This window comes from Cylas formicarius, unplaced genomic scaffold, assembly GCF_029955315.1.
Source record: "Cylas formicarius isolate icCylForm1 unplaced genomic scaffold, icCylForm1.1 PGA_scaffold_2__14_contigs__length_35257938, whole genome shotgun sequence".
Classification (NCBI taxonomy): Eukaryota; Metazoa; Arthropoda; class Insecta; order Coleoptera; family Brentidae; genus Cylas; species Cylas formicarius.
The window spans coordinates 29,833,766-29,846,251 of record NW_026844319.1 but is presented as its reverse complement, the minus strand read 5'-3'; the positions used below and the strand labels follow the sequence as shown (position 1 = coordinate 29,846,251).

Genomic DNA, 12,486 nt, shown 5'->3' with positions numbered 1-12,486 from the left:
ACAAATTTGTTTATAAAAAACGTCAACATGGCAGGCCAAAGCTTCCCTAATGAAAGAGAATGAATTCGCTTTGTTGATGATAAATGTTAGATGCCAAAAATGTTTTACATAGTTAGCTTACATTCCCTTACATAAGTAACCAATATTTCAGAGTTTTACAATAAGTTATTCTTCATAAACGTCTAAAAGGATAGTCACCGTGAATAACCCTGTAGAGACACATCAAAAATACGCAAAATAATTAAACTATATACTTAATTAAGAGAATATGCGATAATTTTAATTTTTTTGTCAATAACAAAGTTACTTAACCCTGAACTACTATCGTGGCAGACGGTTCCGCGCAGGACATTGGGGGGTCCTTTGTGACCCCACGATAGCAGTTATGTAAAACGGATAGATTTTTGAAAAAAAGATATTAAAATTTTGTCGATGAATAGGTTCCTGCGTCCACTATAAAATATACTGCTTCTGTGCAATCGCAACCAACTAAATCTCCATGACATTCCTCGCACTCTTTTACCCTTTGAAAAAGTTGTTTGTTTAGCACCAAATCCTGCAATGTATGTTAACTTACCTCTGTAAATTCATGCGCGATGCACAAATTCTTTGTGGTGATACTTTTTTAAGTCGTAAGTTGGCAAATGCAAAACAAACACGTAACCACAAAAAAAAATCAATCACTTACCTCAGATTCGTTTTTGGCAAAACTAACCAAAACGATGCATCTGAAATCAATCCTCCGTAGCCGATTACAGAGCACATATTCACGAGATTGAAGTTTTTAAAAGTCGGTTGTTGTGTGGTTCTTTCTACTACTAAAGGTTAGCTTACAAAATCATGTAACTACAGTCCATAATTCCTAAAGGATGCCTTGAGAAATAAAGGGTCCGGAAAACTCCCATCGTTTGAGGTGTTTAAATATTCATACAGTGGACATTATACAAATCCATAAACATCCGCATAAGACGCACACTATAACACAAAATTATACGCACTGCACCTTTAGCGATTGAGTTAACAAATATACTACTAAAAACTATTTTAAATCAAACGACACTATTTCAGCAGATTTCTAAATATTATCGAACCAAGCGATAGCAACTTCCGCCATGTGTAATGGTTTCCGCTTCTTAAAGGTCGGTTTAAACCAGCATCGGAGTAATTCTCCTTCCTTGCGTTGCACGCAAACTTGGTCGGGACTGCTCGAATCATTCGCCCACTCTCGCAATAAACGTAACCACGGCAACTGTCAACTGTTTCCTAGTCACGGAATAGCACCAAACCAAATTGTCTACTAGAGCCCCTCTAGCGTGTGGGAGATTAACTTAACGTGAAAAGATCTTATAAAAGTTTTTACAGGGTCCACATTTTAGGACTGAAATAGCACATAATACCCACATCGTAATATAATTCAGTTCAGCGAAGTGGTATTTTGACAAAAAATTGGAAAAAATTTGATCGATATTTCTCAGGTACCTTTGATGACGACGGCGTAGAGTCGGGCCACGTCATCAATATCACGCCCGTAGAAACGACTCGTACATTTTGGCAGTACCAGAGGCGGGGCTCGGCCCCCGTCGATTTGCCCCCTGCGGGGAGCGGCCCGAACCCTTACGAATTTACACGCCACACCAGTCTCAACGGCAAGGTAAGCGCATCGACACTTTAATATTGACCATTTCCAAAATCCCGAAATGTTTTTATGCCAGGAAACTTGCAAAGGAACTTTCGCTAAGCAGCGCTTGGCGCCATTTTCCTCGCAAACAGTGATTTCTGCATTCAATGTCCTTAAGTAATTGGTAAATTTTTTTTTCATAGCTACTTCGTAAGTGTTGCGTGTAACGTTACTGCGTCTTACGTTAGGTGTTACGTGTCTGGTCTGTGGTGTAATAGTTGAATATACCGATTTGGATATTTTTCTATAATGAATCCTTGTTTGTCCGTAATTTTTCGTGTTTCTAAAATGCAGTGTAATCAATCGCTTGCAATTCGACAAATAAACCCTCAAAAACAACCTACATGTTTTAATGACGACCAACCACGGCATTAGGCACGATCTATAACTTTAATTGTTTTGACGTGACGTGACGTATTTGTTTTAGACGAGTCGGAGCCGGGGCAAAAAGCAACTACGCAGGCGTAGCAGCGGCGGTCCGGAAACTGTCTTAGACACGGGATCGGACGTGGTGGCCCGTTTTTGTTCTTCTGCTCACCATAGGAGGCCCGATAATCCCGACGCGCTGCTGGCTCGGCGCCGGGGTTCTTTGCCCATCGAAGTCCTCACAGTCGGACATTCAGGTACTACCATGCAACAATAATCGCAAATAAGCAGCATTTTTGAAGTATCTCGCATAAAATTAATTTGGCACCTTCACATAATGTCCAACCGGTTACCGATTATCCCAATAATAAATATAGACTTTAAATGCTCATTCAAGGAACTATCAAATGGCCTGCCAGCTCCCCGACCTGAATCCTTGTGATATTTTTTGTGGGGATACTAAAAAAATAAAATTGATTATAATAGGTCTGAAAGTTTACAAGATCTAAACAGGGAAAACCCTGATTTGGCATTAATTATTGATATTTTTATTGTTTGAATAATATAATTTTATTATTTGGCGTTTTCTTTCACAGTATAACCCATTTGAAATATCTTAAGTTATTTAACTTACGCTGCAGATCTTTAGTTTTGATTAGTTGTCAAAATTAGATCATTGTTAAAACAATTGCAAACGTAGATAATATGGTTGCTATCAAGGCAGACTTGACCATTTTTAAACAATATGGCTATTATCCAGAAATCGAATGATAATTATTGATGATATTAAAAACGGCTAAATGAAATGTAAATAAACTATATGTTTTGGAAATCAGGAAAAAAAGATCTACAGTTTAATCTAATAATCATAGAGCAATAATTTACACTTTTTTTATCTTTGAAAATTAACCCTGTAGGTGGTAGTCCAAAACTAACCAAAATGACAAGCTACTAAGATTTCTCTTTAATTTCGGTTGTGTGTAATTCCATTGCCAACAACATGGCCGCTGACAGATGGGCGATGTTTAGATTCATAATTTTTAAGGCTGTATTCTCACAAAATATGTCGAAATCCTATTAAAAGGAGAAAAGAAAGAAACGAAATGCAGAATTGTTTTTGTTCTTCAAGTCTTGTAGATACAATTTCTACATGTAATTTTTTATGTAAGCTATTTTTTTTTGTAAATCGGCGCAAAGCGTTAGTTTTCATAAACTCATAGGTTTAACCTCCATTGAAATATCTTTGAGATACTAGATGTCGCACATGAAACTTTTAAGTGAAAAAAATGTTCAAGACAGTAATTGACACGGGATATTTCTTATGCTTGTTCTAGTAAGAATTTAACTTGTAGCTTAATTGCTTTCTTATATTTCCTGTAATTCTTCTACACTAAGACATATTACCGAGACAACCTTCGTAAGTGTACCTATAAATATAGGGAATTCTGTTTAGTAATTTGATATTTTCAAATAGTTGTCTTAGTCTATATTCCAGTTTGTTTAATAGGCATCACTATTTTTTTAAGATTTCGTGAAAGATCAAAGTGTTGAAGGCACAAATTATACAAGTTTGTGAGTACGGTACAAAAATATCACGTGGCGCGCATCACTTTTTGCCATAGTAGGGCAACTATATTCTCTCAGAGTTATATGAGTTTTCCTGATAATCTTACTTTTGTAAGTGTTAATTTACGCCAAGTGCACATCGTGACACCTAGATGGAAGAGACATCTTGGAGAGTTGACAGAAACACATTTTGTGTTATTGTCATTAAGCAATGGCGGCGATGTTAATGACGTATATAATTCATTAGGTTATGTTTGTGTTGTTGCAGTGTTTTGACGGTTACCTCTTGCGCCGCTGGGGCCGTCCAATATGCAATAAGGACCAACACTCACCGACGACTGACATCCATCGTTTTTCACTTAGCTCATTTTATTTATATAACCATTAAAATTAATAATAAGGATTATAATAAAGCCAAAATAATCATAAATGTGTATCAAGTTGTCACTATGATTGTTAGAAGTTTTTATGTGTTTCGAAGGTATGTGGAGACTGCTTGTGTTTGAGTTAGGAGCGCGAGACTTTTTCTTCCAGTCGTTTCGTGTAAAACTTTTTTTTTAAGCAAAGCGGTGTGAAGCATCTGCAACTGGAAATTTCACTCGAGCTCCAAGATTTAAAGCTCGTTGCATAGTTTTGCATCGAAATGACTCCAAACTTCTTCCGAATAATCTCTAGACTAGGGTATAAATTGAAAACGTTATTTATTTATTTCTGTTTGTTATATTTTTTCGGAAGCGTGTGCTTTTTTTACGGTGTGACGTTATCTCATAACAAAATTCATGTACCTAAGCGTAGTTTAAATACTTTCCTTTGTTAAGTTTGTTTTTTGTGCAATTAAAACGTTTTAGTCATTGAAGAAAGACCAAAGTATTGAAATTTTATATAGTACCGTTTACTGGATTAGCCCGTTACTGGCAACTTTGGTGACAGTGGTGTACGCATATTAGAAAGTTTTCAAACGGAAAAGCAGGGAATTCTCTATCGTTTGCACGTTACTTTTCTACCTGGTTTCTACTGACATAATTCTTAAAATATCGATGTGTTACATTTGTGTACGCCACTGGTTAATAAGTGGCTGAGGCTATGCTCTGCCGGAACATACTGTTTTGAGGAACAAAAATATTTGTTTGACTGTATATCCCACTGAACAATGTCAAATAAATTATTGGCATTAATATTGATCTGTTTTATTGTACCTCGGACTCAAAATAACAGTTGATTGAATTGGAAATTTGTATAAAATTTTCGTGTTGCGGCGCACTTGCCATGGCGATGTTGATTTAAACAAACCTCTAATGAATTAGGAAAAAAAACTGAACTGTCGACAGGTTAAAACCGACCAATCTTATTCTGTGCTTTTAGGTTATGTTTGCGGAATTAGGCTAAATCTCAGTGATACTTTCTGATTTAGATTGTCGTGTACAGACTCTTTTATCAAGGCTTCAATAGCAATGTATAGATGGCGCCACAAACAAGAAAAAAACTGCTTATTTCTAAGAAAACATTTTCGAGACCTAGTGCGTATCGCCACCACACTCTTTTTAACAAAGAATCAAATATAAAGAATTGGAAAAAAATCGCCTTTGAAAAAATTAACGGAAATTCAATTTTTTGTGTGTGGCTAAATGTAAATCTAAACCTCCCATTACAAAATAGTTTTTCAGGTCGCGGTATGGTGTCACTATTAAGTTTCAATAATCAAGTGTGTACTTTTTATTTCTTGTATTCAGTGTTTTCCACGAACGTCGGCGATGGACGAATGTCTAAGGAAAGCAAGGAATGGAAGAAGAAGAAAAATCTCAGGTTATGTTGTGTTTAATGTATGAACTACCATGGTCGTGTTTACATGTAATAATTGTGGGGAAACTCTCCACAAGCCAAAAGTTGAGAAGCACTACACCTTCGTATGCAGAACAAGGAAATCCCTAACATGCGTAGATTGCTTAAAAGACTTTGTAGGGTACGAATAATTAAGTTCTGCATTAATTGAAACATTATTTATTAATTGATTTAGGGAAGAGTTCCTTTCACACACCAAATGTATTACTGAGGAAGAGCGTTACGCAGCGAAAGGTACTTACAAGAACGGTATTGTTAAGAAAGGTGAAGCAAAGCAAGAATCCTGGGTGGATATGATTCGATCAATTTGTGAGAGGGAACCCAACCTGTCCCCTGCGGTTAAAAGTATATTTAATACTTTGTCAAATTACAGCAACGTTCCCAGGAAGAAAAATAAATTTGTGGTAGGCATTAGCTTTAGTTCGTTCTATTTAAAAATGTCTTTTATTTTCAAGAATTTTATGCAAAATTCATCGGGGAAACGAATTAGTATAGTGGATATTGGAACAGTGTGGAATATAATAGAGAAATACAATACAAAAAATGTTTCTAATGAAAAACTTGGAGAGCAAAATGGCCAACCATGTGAAACAAAGAAAAGAGCAGCCCAAGAAATCGATAATCCTTCAAAAAAGAAGAAAATTGAAGTTGAGCAGTCACAAAATGATTTTGAAAAATTGGATGAGGAAATTGCGGTGGAAAAATTCAGCTTCAAACAAACCATCTTGGACCTACTCAATGCAAAAGGCACCATGTCTCAAAAAAAACTGGAAAAAAAGGTTCTGAAGGTTTATATCAAGGAAATGGGGGAAGTCCGGGCAAAAGAAAATATTGTGAAAAAAATTTCCAAAAAATTGAAAAAAATTCCTAATCTATATATTGAAGATGATATTGTAACTTTACAAAGTAGCTGACATTAAATATTTCTTATTTGTGATTTGCAAAACAAAAACATCTTTGTATTCATAAATTTTATCAATTACATTAAAAATTAAATTCTATTAGTTTGTAAATAATCGTCTTCCTCATCCTTATCCAGATGGGTGTTCAAAAATTCATCAACCGAATCTGTATTCCATTTTTCAATAGCCACACTTTCCTGTAGATGACCATCCTTATCGTAGAGTTTGATGATTGGGTCTAACCCTCTAACATATCGAATTTGAAGATTGGCAAACTTTGCTGGGCGATCACTCTTTATGAACGCCTGAATTTGTGGATATGCACCAAACTTACAGGTGCACACTTCCAATACAGCTTTGGCGTACTTTTTTATGTTCGTGCTAGACTCTTCCGCATGGCAGCACTCTTTACAATGATCTCTGCAATAAAAAATATAATAATGGCCAATGCAAAGATAAAGGCATGCGATTACTCAATAACTTCTAAATTAAAATTTCGCAACTGATCGCAAGATAAACATAGCAAATTGGCCTTATTGAATCCTAAAGACCAACAATCCTCCGCGGAGAACTCCGATGCGCACAAACCCTAAAACCCAAAAAAATTGAAACTCTCCAGCTAATAGAAAACATTGAATTGTACCAATGTTAAATATAACGCAGAAATGAATAGCAAAACGTTCCTCATGTTTTTTAATTTATACCTCAAAACTTTACATTTGGAATTAAACTCGATATTGCCAAATCTTGATACTGGAACCACTTGAATACTTGTGGCTGCTTGTTAAGCAATGAAAGATTTGAGGTTAGGTCGCCTTTCTTCTTCCACGACATGTTAAATTTATCCTCTAATCAATTGAAGTCCTTATTAATTTTGGTGCTACCAACCGTAAAAGGATAAATTGTTAATTTGCTTGCAAAATCATAAATATAAATTCAAATAATTTGTACATGCTCGTGGTTCGACTATTATTATACAGAACTTAAGAACACCAAAAAAATTAAACACACACTGCTTCCACTACATTTCCACCGGTGTTACGCATTGGTGGCCACTTTGTTATTACCGTTTTATGTTTGTGTATTTCTTTTTGTAAATAATATTCCATAGATTATCTGTCTTATCGGGGTAATAGTTACAAAGCTAAAGTGCCTACCGAAGAGTTTCGTGTGTCTTAGATTTTGTTTGTTATTTTAAAGGGCAGCTTTCCAATTGGCAACAGCGCACATTCTTTGGAAAGTGTAATTTCTTAGTCAAAATATATCTACTTGATTTTTTTTTAAATTCACGTTAAATAATAATTGTTGTATAATTTAAAACTTCGTGAAGAGATAATTATTTTGCCAAAAGATAAATAAATTTCTTCAGATTCGCTTCGCAAGAATTAGGATTGTGGCGTTCCTATGAAATCAACAGGTGTGTTGACTTTTCCGTCATATTTGTACGCAATGGAGTTTGATAGTTGTGTGTGAATATTGTGTTTTCATAAACAAATCGATTTACATAGTTTATTTAAAGCATTTTCGTAGAATGAAACTGTAAAGAAATTAATCGATAAATCGATGGCAGTGAAAAGAGCATTTGAGAATGGCAGAGGTCATGCAAAGATAAGAACGCCATTGACTACTGATTTAAATTGTTACACAAACCTTTAAAGGTGAGTTTTTGGAAGGAATTGCATCGAAACGATAGTGAGTGAAGCGAAAAGTGACTTCATTATTATTCTCAGGCACTTCATCGGCAGAATTAATATGTTATACTTTGGTTTTAGGTGAAGCATAATTTTTAATTGGCCCCAATCCACATTTATTATCGGTTCTAATGGTGCTCAGGCAAAGGGAGAGTATCATGACCGAACAACCACTAAAGAAGAAACCAAAACGCGAAGATAGTGCCGGAGACTCAGATGAGCCCGATTTTATTCAAAATCTTGTAGAGAATGGGGTGCCCACCGATCTTCAAGCCCTTCATCTTTCAATGCCGGCTCATGTGAACGAGCAAGACATCACATTGAATGCTGTAAACTTGGAATACAGTAAGTGCGGTAGTTATAGGACTAGTGACGGTGATCAGCAAAAAAGTGTCAGTGAAGAGAATCAGTACATTACAAATGGCGATAATATCACCATTCAGCCTGCGCCTAATATAGTGCCGGAAAATTCCCCAGTAATAGAATATGCCAATGTGATTAATACGGACTTGGAACAGGTTCAGGACTCTAGTTTGGATGTATTTCAGCAGCATTTAATAACCCAGTGCTTGTGTGGCACCCCTGTGGATGTGCTGAATAGACCTTTCCGAGAGATAAACGAGTTGGCAGGCGCTTTAAGCACTACACTGTCAGAGTGGCCTGCTAAGAAAATTATCCAGTTTCTGTCCAGTCTGCAGCTTCTTTTTGGGATTTATTTGAAGCAAAATAACAAAGGGTTTATATGTTCAAAAATTGTAGATCTGTGCAATCCCATAATTCACAACGAAGACAACCTTATCGAACAAATTATCTCATTATGCGAGACTAGAAATAGGTTTGTGCATTTCTTGGCCACTCGTGTTTTGAGCAGTTTTTTAATCATAGCCAAAACGAACGTAAACAATGAATGGTTAGAGACAATCACAAATTACCTCACCTCGGAGAGTGTGGACTACATGAAGATGAATTTTGCATTGGAAATAATTAAGAATGTGGTTGAATGGAAGGACGTTGAAATCCACGTTCTGGAAGATACGGAATCTAACGATAGCTCGAGTTTATCCACCCGGGAACCCGTCAATATTAATTGCGCCGCACTCCCGTTTAGTGATCCGGAAAGCTATGACACTTCATCAATAAAAGGCCTGATCATTAAAGGCTTGGAGTTGAAGTGGCCCGAATTGGTTTATAAAATTCAAAATTTGATTCTGCATAACGGCTCGGTACAGACTCAAACGTGCATTCTAACCTTCTTGGCGCTATGGGAGAGCATAATTTCCGTTAAGGCTAATTTAAGTGTCATCGATACCAAGCCCTTTTACGCCCATTTAGAGACGTTCGTTGGTATGCTAAACGCCAACTTGCCGCCAATCATTTGGAAACAGATTTTGTCCTTGTTCAATGAAGTCCTGTGCTACGGGAGCACTCTGGCGTTGCAGGATTTGTTGCCAGAGGATACGTGTCAGTTAACGCATCTTATCGTCAGATATGTCAAAGACTATCGGCTGCTAGACAGTCTGCCCCACAGAAGGGATCAAGGGGTTACCGTCAACAGTTTCGTCGGGTCGACGCCCGCCACCGATAGGTCCCACTCTACCATAGACAAATCGTTGCTGCAGAAAATGATTCTGCTCGTCCTCAAATCCGTCGCCATAACCATAAAAGAAACGCGATCGGACAGCTCAGACTCTAGCGTGGGATCGGACGACTACGACTTTTACCAAGACATGCAGCTCATCGAAAGATCGATCAGAGACGTGCTGAAGAAAGTAGACGCGTTTATAAAGAACAGTTTAGACTTCCATCCTGAAACGCCCTTTTCCAAGGTAATGGTGCACTTGTTTAGCGATCAGGACGACTATATGATCGAATCGATGGTTTGCACGCTCGATATAACCGTGGGTATTTCGTATAGGAACGCCGTGTTCCCTGACTTACTGAATATGCTAAATCCTACTCACTCATTTATCGAGCTCTTGAAAATTGTCAGTCACGACTCGGACGTCCTCTTGGATTACCTGGTGAGCAACGAGACATGCTTCCTATTGTATCTGTTGAGGTTCTTAAAGTATACGCGTAAGAATTGGGCAAAATTCGTTAACAGTTGCGGGGAAGGTAGTACCTCCCGAAGTAACGAACTGGACGATACCATGACGGTGCTGATAAGGTTGAAAATGCAAATAAACAGATTAGTGGCGAGAGAACTGTTTCCCTACAATATTAGCCCGGTTTTGAGGTTACTAGAGGTATGCGAGAATTTATACGAAGGGAATGAGTACAGCTGATACCTCAATATACCTCAATGTCCAAAAAGTAAACAGAAGTATTAAACAGTACTGCCATTTCGATTCGAATATCAGGAAAGTGCCATAAAGGTTGAAACTTGAAAAAAATTTGGAGGATTCATATTTATTGGCCCATTTTTTAAAAGAAGATACAATATAACATATGCCTATACGATATAGTTTACCCTTATAACACTATTTTATTTATTTAAAAATTAATATTTATTTACCGTTTTGGTTTTGTAATTTTTAAAATTTTCGTGACTGATGTTGAATAATTAGTCGGTGGTAAGCAACAGCTTAAACACCTAAATGTTAGTGTTCACTCTAAGCCTGGTGTGTAGAGAATTAACGGTCTAGCGTAATTTAAATTATTTTTAATCTGTACATAACTATTATCTTGTAAAACTGTGTATATATGTACTAATATTTTTTTAATAATAGATTTTTTTATAGTCTGTTTTCCTTTTATTTCTCGTTTCACTTTCACAGCAAAAAGAAACGACCGATTTTGTCAAATCGTTTATTAAGGAAAATATTTTTTGCTTTCTTACATGATTCATACATAACAGAATACAACTAGGATTATTTCTTTCCAATATTATTGCTTTCCTACCATTGAAACATCTATTTTTTGGTAAAGTGGAAATGGAACATTGTCAAGTGGGTAAAAAACAGTTTTCAATACCTTTTCTCAAGAGAGACTTAACAGTTATACGCAACACGATTCTTCAGTTCTCTAAATATGGACGACTATGAGAATGTCTTAGAAAAGATTAACATTATGATAAAAGTTCGGGACGCTAGATATACCCGTATTTATTTACACAAAATTTGATGGTTATATCCTCTGAAAATCAGGTAACAATAAATTACTAGTTCTCTAAATGTTAAGACTTAATATATAGGTAGTATACCTAGTGTCCATTTAACATTATATTAAAGATACCAAACCTAGTTATCGTAATCCTCATCAATACACAAATTATCGCCAGCACTTTGCGCACAATAGGCCCCTGAAATCGGTACCAGGGGAGGTATATTCCCGCTAGGATTTAAATTTTGCAGAAAATTAACAGCGCTACTAACTGGTACTGATCGGGGTTGTGACAGTTCTTGTGAAGCTATCGTCAGGTGAACCTTGGGCGTCTCTTTTGGTTCATTCAATATACTACTCACTGAGAAATTCAATTTCGCGCTCTCCTTAGCTTTGGGTCCAAACTGAATAACTGGCGATCTCGTAGTGGCCGTGGAGGTACTCTGTTCTGAATAGAAATTAGCCCTGAGGGATGCCGGCGGAGGTGCTAGAAAAGTTTTAACACATCCAGTGTCCATTCTATGAAACTATAAAAGGGACTTACGTGAATTGTCCCGCACGTCAGGCGACGAACATATTTCCACTGAATTCGAATCATCCGCTTTGTCGAAACCACTCATCGACTCAACTAGAGCATTATTTTCGTTATCCTCTTGTATGCTAGCGTCTGGGACATTCTTGACCAGATCTTTTAAGAAATCAAACCTGTTCTCGGACAAAATGCACTGCTTCATGTGAGACGGTGTCAACGTTTTCGCGTTCCGCGTCACTGTTATCTGCATTGACTTTTTCAACAGGGACTCGATAAACATCTCTAAGGCCTTAGGTAAGCTGCGTTAAGGAAAATGTACTCTAACACGATAACTTTAATGATTTATATAGGAATAAGTGCTGTTTTAAAAAAGGATATAAATAATGACAGGTACAGCTTGCGCGACTTTGCCCACTTCTTCATCTGTTTGCATAATTTTCTTAATGCGACCCTAAAATAACAACGCGATGCACAATTGAAACGGTGCGCCGTAATATACTCACGGCCGGAAACCTCGCATTGTACTTTTTCTTTTTGGAAGGCATATTTATACCTAGAAATTATTGGATGTCAACAAAACTAAGCAAATTCTACAAAAAGAAACTGTTCAAATTAGGTTATAGTCACTATAACCGTGATAAAAGTGAACCGTCATAACAAAAGCGCAAGCAAGACATAAAATACAAGGATAGTACTTGTGATTTTAACTTTTCCAATGAAAAAATTAAGAAAGAGTTACGCCCTTCGAAACATATTTCAATATACAGAAGCAGGTCAAAATTACGTAGATTCACCAAATTGAAATGATTT

General features: G+C 36.7%; 5 protein-coding genes across 14 annotated transcripts in view; 3 read left to right on the top strand and 2 right to left on the bottom strand.

The window, feature by feature from the left end:
• Positions 1–4,774, top strand: part of LOC132698791 (uncharacterized) — a 121,284-nt gene extending 116,510 nt beyond the window's left edge. For all 10 annotated transcript variants that reach the window (XM_060665058.1, XM_060665059.1, XM_060665064.1 and 7 more), the window contains 3 exons: positions 1,476–1,651; positions 2,106–2,301; positions 3,879–4,774. In XM_060665058.1, coding sequence (XP_060521041.1) covers positions 1,476–1,651; positions 2,106–2,301; positions 3,879–3,886 — 380 coding nt within the window. In that variant the 3' untranslated portion in view covers positions 3,887–4,774. The remainder of the gene's footprint in view (positions 1–1,475; positions 1,652–2,105; positions 2,302–3,878) is intronic.
• A 429-nt stretch (positions 4,775–5,203) lies between these two features.
• LOC132698396 (cell growth-regulating nucleolar protein) lies at positions 5,204–6,363 on the top strand. The gene is made up of 3 exons (XM_060664431.1): positions 5,204–5,570; positions 5,625–5,853; positions 5,905–6,363. The coding sequence occupies exons 1-3, from the start codon at positions 5,443–5,445 to the stop codon at positions 6,361–6,363; spliced, it is 816 nt and encodes a 271-aa protein (XP_060520414.1). The 5' UTR covers positions 5,204–5,442.
• A 77-nt stretch (positions 6,364–6,440) lies between these two features.
• LOC132698399 (selenoprotein F) lies at positions 6,441–7,176 on the bottom strand. The gene is made up of 3 exons (XM_060664435.1): positions 6,995–7,176; positions 6,825–6,940; positions 6,441–6,771 (listed from the first exon to the last, which is right to left on the bottom strand). The coding sequence occupies exons 1-3, from the start codon at positions 7,037–7,039 to the stop codon at positions 6,441–6,443; spliced, it is 492 nt and encodes a 163-aa protein (XP_060520418.1). The 5' UTR covers positions 7,040–7,176.
• A 457-nt stretch (positions 7,177–7,633) lies between these two features.
• On the top strand, positions 7,634–10,766 carry LOC132698395 (protein lines). The gene is made up of 2 exons (XM_060664430.1): positions 7,634–8,009; positions 8,124–10,766. Exon 2 carries the CDS (start codon positions 8,174–8,176, stop codon positions 10,325–10,327), a length of 2,154 nt encoding a protein of 717 aa, XP_060520413.1. The 5' UTR covers positions 7,634–8,009; positions 8,124–8,173; the 3' UTR covers positions 10,328–10,766.
• An 86-nt stretch (positions 10,767–10,852) lies between these two features.
• Positions 10,853–12,472, bottom strand: LOC132698397 (dr1-associated corepressor). The gene is made up of 4 exons (XM_060664432.1): positions 12,180–12,472; positions 12,055–12,127; positions 11,689–11,970; positions 10,853–11,631 (listed from the first exon to the last, which is right to left on the bottom strand). Exons 1-4 carry the CDS (start codon positions 12,219–12,221, stop codon positions 11,282–11,284), a joined length of 747 nt encoding a protein of 248 aa, XP_060520415.1. The 5' UTR covers positions 12,222–12,472; the 3' UTR covers positions 10,853–11,281.
• Positions 12,473–12,486: the final 14 nt, after the last annotated feature.

Coding starts and splice junctions, on each gene's coding strand:
- LOC132698397 (XM_060664432.1), bottom strand. CDS start 12,221: ATGCCTTCCAAAAAGAAAAAGTACAATGCGAGGTTTCCGGCC. Junction 11,971..12,054: donor AGCTGTACCTGTCATTATTT/ATATCCTTTTTT, acceptor AACGCAGCTTAC/CTAAGGCCTTAGAGATGTTT. Junction 11,632..11,688: donor TGACGTGCGGGACAATTCAC/GTAAGTCCCTTT, acceptor AAACTTTTCTAG/CACCTCCGCCGGCATCCCTC.
- LOC132698395 (XM_060664430.1), top strand. CDS start 8,174: ATGGTGCTCAGGCAAAGGGAGAGTATCATGACCGAACAACCACTAAAG.
- LOC132698396 (XM_060664431.1), top strand. CDS start 5,443: ATGGTCGTGTTTACATGTAATAATTGTGGGGAAACTCTCCACAAGCCA. Junction 5,571..5,624: donor TGCTTAAAAGACTTTGTAGG/GTACGAATAATT, acceptor TAATTGATTTAG/GGAAGAGTTCCTTTCACACA. Junction 5,854..5,904: donor GGAAGAAAAATAAATTTGTG/GTAGGCATTAGC, acceptor TTTATTTTCAAG/AATTTTATGCAAAATTCATC.
- LOC132698399 (XM_060664435.1), bottom strand. CDS start 7,039: ATGAGGAACGTTTTGCTATTCATTTCTGCGTTATATTTAACATTG. Junction 6,941..6,994: donor CTGCGTTATATTTAACATTG/GTACAATTCAAT, acceptor TTTGGGTTTTAG/GGTTTGTGCGCATCGGAGTT. Junction 6,772..6,824: donor TTTAATTTAGAAGTTATTGA/GTAATCGCATGC, acceptor TTTTTATTGCAG/AGATCATTGTAAAGAGTGCT.